The sequence below is a fragment of the Schistosoma mansoni genome, assembly GCF_000237925.1.
Source record: "Schistosoma mansoni, WGS project CABG00000000 data, supercontig 0248, strain Puerto Rico, whole genome shotgun sequence".
NCBI lineage: Eukaryota > Metazoa > Platyhelminthes > Trematoda > Strigeidida > Schistosomatidae > Schistosoma > Schistosoma mansoni.
In genome coordinates this window covers 183,298-192,812 of record NW_017386111.1, presented here as the reverse complement: position 1 = coordinate 192,812, position 9,515 = coordinate 183,298, and the positions used below count along the sequence as shown (strand labels likewise).

The following is a 9,515-nucleotide window of genomic DNA, read 5'->3' as shown; positions in this document are numbered from 1 at the left end:
ATTGGACGGATTATTTGATGTTCAGTTAACCGGTGAAATGTGCACTTATATTTGATAATTTTAGTGTTTTATTATATTTCCTTGAGAAAACTTGAATCAGATTACCGAGTGAAACGTTAGATTTATTTAAAATTCAATCTCTGAGATTTTTACAAATATAATTTTTATTCCTTTAATGCCTATTATCGGGTTTTGAATCTCATCAGTTACTGCTCCCCTAAATCTAATTGATATATGTTTCTTCATTGTCTTTTTTTTCGAAAATTTTCCCATAGGCACTTTTCATCTTCCTCTTCTTGATCACCGGTTGTTTCTTCTGTTGTTGCTGCTTTTGTTGTTTCAACTTTTGCTGTGGTTTATACAAACCGAAACCACCGCCCGATGAAGATATTGAAGCAAAAATGCAACTTAATGTAAGTGAATTGTGTGTTTATGTTTTAGCTAGGGAAGTGAGAGAAGGTAAGTAGTTAGTATTCCTCCATTCAATCTTATTATTTTGTTTAAAATCAAATGGTAAGTGGATGGATGGATTTGTGGTGTTTTGTTTTCTGGATATTATAGACCACCAATCAACTGCTCAGTGAGATGGAAATGGAAGACGAAAGATACAACTAAAATGATGAAACTATCCAGCTCTTGAAACAAAGAGCACCTTCAAAATCCTCATCCCGAGTTACAAATTTTCTCGATTATCTCAAAGAGGATCTTCAATGATTCCTTTGTGCTTGATCATTCTTGTCTCTGAAGAATTGCTGATACCTGGTGGCAACAATGTTAATAACCCTGTGAGGACGGTTCACGGGTAAACTCAAGATTAATTGGTTCCCATGCAAAACAAGAAGAGGTGCTTGTAACTGCCGTAAATGTTGAGGCAGAGGTTCACACAGTATTGGCAGACTCAGTTTCCGGACTCCTGGTCACATTCGAAACCATTAAAAAATCGAGCGAGAAGTATAATGCGTTGAAGGTTGTTCGCCGCTGCATACTCAAAAGTGGCTTTCATCTAGACTACGTGGAGAGCTCTTACAATATTTTCGTCGACGAGATTCTTTGACAGTTGTCGATTCGTGCATCATGTTTGGCCACCGTATCGTTCCATAGCGGGCATCCGGGAATAAGTAAAATGAAAACACTAGATCGGAACTATCCATACTGGCCGTCAATGGACCATGATATAGAACAAAAATGTCGCAGTTGTTAGTCCTGTTTAAAGACCGCAAAGAACCCAACTAAAATTGAACCACAACCATGGCCGAAACCGGACGGACCTTGGCAAAGAATACACGCCAATTTCGCCGGTCCAATACAAGGCAGAAATTACTTGGTTGTTGTCGATACTTTCACAAAATGGCCAAAAGTATATGACATACCGAAAATGACATCAGAGAGCATAATAAGAAGATTGTCAGGATTGTTTGCTTGTTTTGAGGTTCCAGAGATCTTAGTAACTGACAACGGCACTCAGTTTATGTCATCTGCTTTAAACGGTTTTGCAGTGAAAATGGCATATCGCATCTACAGTCTTCTCCGTACCATCCTCAGTCGAATGACCAAACAGAAAGATTCGTGCATACGATAAAAAGAGCTCTGGTCAAAGGGAGAAGAGAGGGTATCCCAGAACAAGTGATCAGTAAGTTCCTAATATCTTACAGAGTTACCCCTAATCCGGCAGTACCAGAAGGAATGTCACCAGCCGAGTGTATGTCCGGAAGGAAAATCTGGACAGTCTTTAACAGTATGTTGCCACCCAGAAAGACAAATAAACCCACGAATGAGTATCGTATGGTCACTCGTAGCTTCCAGATGGGTGAAAGGGTACTTGTTAAATCGTATCAAGGTGATATGTAATAGGAACCAGGTGTTATAGAACGTCGGATCGGAAGTGTACTTTACATAATCCGGAGAAATGTCGGAGCGTGTATAAGACACATAAATTAAATTCAAAGGGACGGCAGAACATTGACCCCACGAAACCGACTCCCGTTTCAATCGCTCGTGTGTTCATCTCGGAGAAGCCTTCAAGAGCGCGAATGTAGAAGAGATAAACGACGCAAGGGCAAAGCAGTACAACTTTCCAGAGTGATGAACCGCAAGGGGAATGCGGTAACCAAGTTTCAGGTGGATCCGAGAAAAAAGTTTTACACAGCAGAGGAGGGGGAAGGTGTGAGGACGGTCCACGTGTGAACTCGAGGAAGCTCAGAAAAAGCCGAAGATATTCCATCCAATCTTCTTTTGGAAGAATATTTCAGAATCACTACATGTAGATTCCCTATTAGACAAATGCTAATATCCCCCTGTATGCGGATTAGATAACTATAATGATGTTTTCGTTTTTACTAAAAAATATAAATACCTGACAGTTTTGTACCATAATTGACACTTTTTGGAATAAAATTCCTTCCACTTGTCTTCTGTCTTCTCATTTGCGACTGGGGAAGGTTCTAGCATTCGAGTGCTCAAGTTATACTCGGCATACTAAGAATCTAAGTTCTAGATATAACAAACCCTTAGGCTAAAGAATATGTATTTAGGCTCAGTGAGGATAGTTCAGTTGGTGTCACCATTGTGAAACACTTATTTCGGTGACAACTGTCCACATCGTGCATTTTTTTGCTGACTATGGGACTGGGTGGAAAAAGTAGAAAGATGGTAAGTTATGACAGCCTCATAATATGAAAGAAAACTAAATCGGACTAACGTTTGTCGATTCATCACAGCTTCCTAATTGGGATCCTGGAGATTCTACTACTCAGTGACTTGTGACGTTATCGGACATATCTTCTGCCAAATGGCAATCCTCCTTCATTTTTCTTTTAAACCTATCATAAATAATATGAGGAACTTCGTCAATTAAACAAAAGTCTTGATTTGATTTTTGACCAAACTATTTGTCCGGTTATACACTATTCTTGTTCACATATTTATTCACTGCACGGTACCCTTGTCACTTATTTTTTCGCAACATTATCATTGCATTTATATGGCACGAATCTTTTGTTACCCAGTTATATCAAGAAGTATGTGTATTAAATAATTAGCATGTTATCAGATGAATAACCATGGGAACAATCAGGGGAAGGACCGTTAGTCAGCTGCTTCATCCTATTGCATAGTATGTCCGTCACTCCTCTAGAACTCAAAGTTACTGGTCTCATAGTGTATGAGCATCATAGGATGCAAATTAGTTAGCTTTGATCTATTAGTCTAGATTCCCAACTTTAATCAATGGTAGAGCGAAAGATATCAAGATCAGGCATAGAGTGCTAGGCAAATATGACAAATCGACTGATGATATAATGAATTTTCATCGGTTGAACTGGCTAAAAAATGCGTTAGGCATTTCGAAACCAAGGTACGATATCAGTCCATGATCACGCCTATAAACCGGTATGCATTTCGTGCCTATTTTCAGGATTTATTATTATTATTAAATCATCGGTTTTTGGTAGATTCCAATTATCTGTTTGTGATTATCGTGATCAACAGTTAGAGACATTGGGTGATATATATATATATATATATATATATATATATATATATATATATATACGGTTTAAATATGTTATTTTGAAATTTAAGATGTTCTCTTCTACTTGTACATTTTTTCCGGTCAATTCTTCCCTTTTTAAATATTAAAATTTGTATATGAGATTTGCGGAGATTGTAGAATTACGGTTCGTACCACGAACTGATCTTAGCTAGACTACCCGTCGAAATCTGGAAGCGCTGGACGGCCATTCCGCCGTCCTAGTACGGAACTCCTCACCAATGTGTATCCACTACCCCACATTCGGTAATCGGACCTAATTGTTGACATATAAATAATCTTGTCAAGAAATATTATTTAATATACATATGATAATTCCCCATAATGTTGTCAGTCATAGGCAATGTTAAGATTTGTAAAACGATTGTATATCAATCCAAATTGATGCAACCTTTATCAGCAGTGCAGTAATGGAGATACCAACAAGATGAGTAACAAAGGAAAAGCAACACACTATCAGCTGCAACAGACAACGAAAGAGTATAGTTCGGAGAGGATGAACAAGATTAAAGAGTGTAGAGGACGTGGAATGATTTTTAGCCTAACATTTAGCGAAAGATCAAGAATGAATGGGATTGATTTAATATTTCATGCAACCCGACGTTTCCATTCATAGATTACAGTTATTGCATGAACCCCACACCTAGGATATCTGTAATTACTAACATTCCTTAAACCAACAATTAGTAATATGAATTGACTACATTTGGATCTGCCCAGACCATAACTCTTTCTCACCTTACACTCCTATGTCAACTCGGGGTAAGTAGGTGGCGATTCTGTAACATGTTCTAAACATCAACTTGTTGCTTGTAATCTAAGCATCTGCTTGACATTTTTCTAGAATTATTAATACCCCAACGTCAGCATTACTCATTTGATGGCCTTACCATAGTCAAGAAATAAAGAACATTTACCCGTAGCCTGTGCTCATATTTTACTTTATTTGGTCAGTCAGTCAGTCATAGGCAACATAGAACCCGGCACATACATATATCGGTTGAAGTTGCCACAGCATATCAACACAGATAAAATTATTAAAATAACTGCCAGAGTAGTAAAGTAGTAAAAGTTTCAGTGATAAAACAAAACACTAAGTATATGCAAGTTGATGATTTGAAAAAAATGAGTTCATGGAATTTTAGAAAATGTATCAGCTAATTTTGGAGGAAAGATATAAAGTGAATGCATTTGTACCATTGTGACTGATTCTGAGGCATGTCAAACAGCATCTGCAACCATTGTTTATTATAATCGCGCGAACTCCCAACCAAGTAGACTACATGTACTTACCTACCCAGCTCAGTCATACTTCACGACTGTAGAATAATGCATAGTATGATATATCTCCTCTCATCTTTCAATATTCAAGCGAAACACATATATCATGCAATAATAATACAATTTTGTTTAGTTAGTTAATATAGCACATCATTTTTCAATAGCGTTTTGTCTTTATACTAGCCACATTATTGTACATCTTGTAACTAAATAAATATCAAAAATCGTTACACTCTCGACATCGATTCCTTTTTTGCTCTCTCTTTAAGGAAGACGATCTTGACGATGTGACACCAATGCAACAGGCAGCTCCACCGTATAACCCATCACCATCATCATCTGGTTTCGACAGTAATTTTGTTACTGGTCCCACATCGATTGGCGGCGGTGTCGGTAGTGGATTTCCTTATCCAACACCTGTGACTGTGGCTCAACAACAACCAATTAGTGGGCGTGTATACTGATTTAATCTGCAACAACAAACCATAATAATACCGCCAGGCTATCACATAGACACATGAATACATATATATTATGACAGAAAAAAAACAACTCAATATTCTTTTAATCACTCAATTTTTCCGAGTGGGTTGTCACATTTTATCACACTATGGATATAATATATCTATCTATCCATTTATTACCTTTAGTTATTCTACACTCATGTGAATAGTCATGAGGTTGATGATGATAATGTTAGCAATAATAACTGTTCTTATTAATAACATAGAATAATGTTTAGTCACAAACTTATGAATATGAACCCAATTAATTGCTGACTTGTTGTATCAATTAACTGATTGATCAACTAATGCATTTACTTTGAAGACAATCACCATTATCCTAGAGATTTCCTGGAGAGTGTGAACATGTGAAACCTATGATTATATATATATATAATAAAAACTACTAGTCGTGTCCATTACCTGTTATTGTTGTTCTCGTCGTCGTGGCCTACTTAACACTGATGAATTGATATAATGGGGTTTTAGTAACAGTAGGGAGTTATTAATTACCAGAAATGAATGAGAAGTCACCAATACCACTAACATCACTATTATCACGTTGTTTAAACATTCCAAGGTGAGGATATTTATTTTCGTTCTTATTCGCTGTTGTCTCCTCTATTTTTGACTTTTCAATATTTTGGTTGCTTTATTGTGTGTTTCTTTTAAAAAAGAGTAACTGTCTGCGCACATTTTTGTGGTGTTCGTTTTTTCCTCCGCGGGCAGTTGAAAAATGTTAGTCATTTTTTATGTGAGTGTGTGGATACTTGTGTGTTTTCTTCTTTATTGTCATCTTTTAAACCATGAGATCAGCTTATTTTTGTCCATGTTTACGCTCCCACTTTGTTGACTATCTCTTTACCCTCATTCAGTCTATTCTCGATCTAATCCATATATGTGTGAAGAAATTTACTCGAAGCCGCGCATCCATCAAATCACATTTATTCACATAAAATGCAGGGGATATCTTGCTCCTTCTCAACTTATATCTTCCTCTCTCATTTCATTTATTACCTTTATCCTGTTGTCAAATATTAAGTGTTTATTAGTTTTCTATGTGTTTACTTTGTTTGTTTTGATGATGATTTTATTGATGAAAGATGATTGACTTGTTATCTGTAAATTTTATCATTATTATTATTATTATCGTTCCTCATCAAAATTCGTATGGTCAACGTAGATATAATCATTATACACTTGTCATACTTTTTTTTCGACTAAGGTTTCTTTCTGTTACTTGTTTCTTATTTATATTTATTCAACTAGTCCATATATATATTCATTCTTGCTTTAATTACATATTGTTCCCAGTTGAGTTATTCTATGTCCTGCTTAAGTCCACCAACTTTTCTTTATTCATCTTTTTTTTGTTTTCTATTGTTATCATAATTTCTAAAATATGATCAACTTATCTAATAAATGTAAAAGTAAATGTGCAATCAACCAGTTAATAAAGTAATTCGTACGAAAAAAATCAGATATTCTTACTATAAGCTAGTCCCCATTATTTGTAGTAAGAAAAATAGAGATAATCGTCAAGACTACTAAACTGAGGTAGATGAATTTTCTTATTGAACCACTCACTGTTTTCTCATACTTTTAACCTAATGATCTAATTCATAAGGCAAGGGATCACCATCGTTAGGGGCTGTTGTCCGTAATCAGAGTAGATTCATTTGCTATTTATTCCTTTAGCATGTTAGAACTCATGTGTATCCAACTCCTGTAAATAAATCCCCCTACCTGTTAACCCGATTTAATCCCACAATGTTGATTTTCACACTCTTCTTTACGCTAAAGAAGTGAGATTTCTATGAAAGTGACTATAAAGCCACTTCAGTTTGAAGAGCATTTCCACACGGAAAACAAATGCTTCCCATTATTGGTAGTATCGTCGCTTTTGCCTCCATGCTTATTGCTAATTCGAACCACACGAATGATTACGTGTTCCTTTGTGTGTACTTAAATCCAACTAATCTGAAATAGGTCATCAGATTTATTAATTTTATAATGATAAAACCACATGGAGGTATAACCATTGTACGTCCAAATGACAAGTTTAAATCTTAGCCTACTTATTTCTATATGATCAGCCGGTTAACCTTCACACAAATGTATTAAGTATCCGAAACTACATTTGTCCATTACATCAAACTGCTTGAAAATTTGTTATTTCCAAATATCCAAGTCGCGTTGGTTACATTGATCCCAGTTTAAGTACCATTGAAATATGTCTGTAGTGCTCTTGGGAGTGTAGAAAAAATAGAAGTAATATATGAGGAATGATTAACTGAGAAAAAGATTTATATAAAATAAGGGTTACATAACAATTTAGTTACTTAGCGCTAATTTACATTCGAGGGATTATCAGTCAGTCACAAAGTGGAACTTGCACGTATGTACGTCGTTTTAAGTTGCCACACCCCATTAGCAAAGAGCGATGAAGTTGTTAGGCCAAATCCTAGAATGTTAGAGGCAGTATCAGTGGTAATAGGAAAAACTATCCATCGAAGATACGGCTCGAAAAGAAAATATAAACTAGCGAATTAGGAACAAGTTGTGGGGAATTCAATAGTTCAGCATTCGGGGGAAGGCAAAGGATGGATGCACCTGCACCATTGCAAACGACTTTGAGCCATGTCAATCACGCGGACCTTAACCAGGTAGTCTGCACATATCAACACGGTCCAGTTCACTCGTCAGTGATTTCATAGACTGATGCCATGTTTTGGTTTGGCCACCCCCCACTTCTGCACGATAAAACCGCCCATCCAGGTAGGTGGTGGTTGGGCATACGTAACACGAGTTCCAACTACCTCGGAATATGGAGATTTACTATCTCATCAATCGACTTACCATCCTTACTTGTACCCCTTTTCTGACCCCAAGATTGCTGACTCCATCGTCCCTCACCCACCAGCAATGCCTCGTAGATACCTATAACTGAATACCGGTAACCTATGAATCTGCTTTACTCTTCATAGCCATGTTTCACATCCATTAATTAGTGAGGAGCGAACTGCTGAGCAGTTAACTTACCCTTTGGTTGGAAGACGGATATCTCGCCTACGTCGCAAGCTGGCTGTTATAAACGTAGGACACTTGATATAATGCTATGGTTTCTTGTTATAACAGTCCTTTCACTCTTTACACTTATGTGGGACGTTAATTTACTTTAGACGAATATCTACACTAGATTCCCATCCAGTGTCTATTCTACAGGACTTCAATACAACTCAGATCAGGAGCACGAGATTAGCCTGACTATAACGTCAATATATTTCCACACCAAAATCCGACATAATCCAACAACAAGAAACAGTCAATACATAATAAAGAATGGGGGAATATATATAACACCTATCATCCTATCTAATGTCTGACTCAGCAAAACAACCAATCATTATCATTCTCGCCCAAACATCACTGGCAAAAGCCAATCGAGCCATCTGAATCTGTCGGGATTTCGTCAGACACCATCCCGCCAAAATTGGTGAGACTCTCAGGATAAGTGAAGCAATCGATACGTTCGCTTACTTCACTCCCTATCACTAATTCCGGTGATGAAGCGAGCCGATCCTGAAGTAACATTTCACATTTGGAGTGAGAGAACTGCATCCAAAATATGCTTGCATTGCTGCTTAAAGTGGTTAGAAGACTGCATTTTGTCAGAATCTTCACCAAACAGACCTATATCATCTAGATATCCTATATTAGTCAAACTGATTCTTCTGTGGTTGTCACAAGGGGATTTTAGTCCTTTCTTATAAACTGAGATGTTCAGCGATCGAAACCAGCCAGATGGGATTACGTAAAGTTCCCAGATTTTATCTAATTTAACTGTTAAAACTGGACGACCAACTTTAAAAATCTCAGGAGTTAGTCAGTTAGGTCCAACTACTTTCCCTCACTTTAGATTGCTTATAGCCTTTTCAACTTCACCAAGATTTGGAGGATTTACGTCAGTTTGCCATTCGGGTTGCTTGGAGATAGTGATTAGTGGAAGTGTTGCTGAAGGCCAGCTGAACGGTTATCCAAAGTGTCCTGTCAGTTGATTCAATCTCCTTTGTTGAAAGTGAATAATAGTCCCGGCTTTATCTGAGATAGTCTCGCCAACAGCCGGATTTTTAATACCCGTCTCCCTAAAAATTCTGAATAGGTGTCTCCTGTTACCTATCGTC

At 37.0% G+C, this 9,515-nt stretch overlaps 2 protein-coding genes across 2 annotated transcripts; both read left to right on the top strand.

The window, feature by feature from the left end:
* Positions 1-275: 275 nt before the first annotated feature.
* Smp_194080 (DNAj homolog subfamily C member, putative) lies at positions 276-5,594 on the top strand (the record flags this gene model as incomplete). The annotated part of the gene is made up of 2 exons (XM_018792572.1): positions 276-413; positions 5,098-5,594. Coding segments are annotated over 2 exons (333 nt in total), but the record flags the coding sequence as incomplete, so codon positions are not given.
* A 54-nt stretch (positions 5,595-5,648) lies between these two features.
* On the top strand, positions 5,649-6,801 carry Smp_120790 (hypothetical protein). The gene has a single exon (XM_018792571.1). It carries the CDS (start codon positions 6,435-6,437, stop codon positions 6,735-6,737), a length of 303 nt encoding a protein of 100 aa, XP_018644636.1. The 5' UTR covers positions 5,649-6,434; the 3' UTR covers positions 6,738-6,801.
* The last annotated feature ends 2,714 nt before the right edge of the window (positions 6,802-9,515 follow it).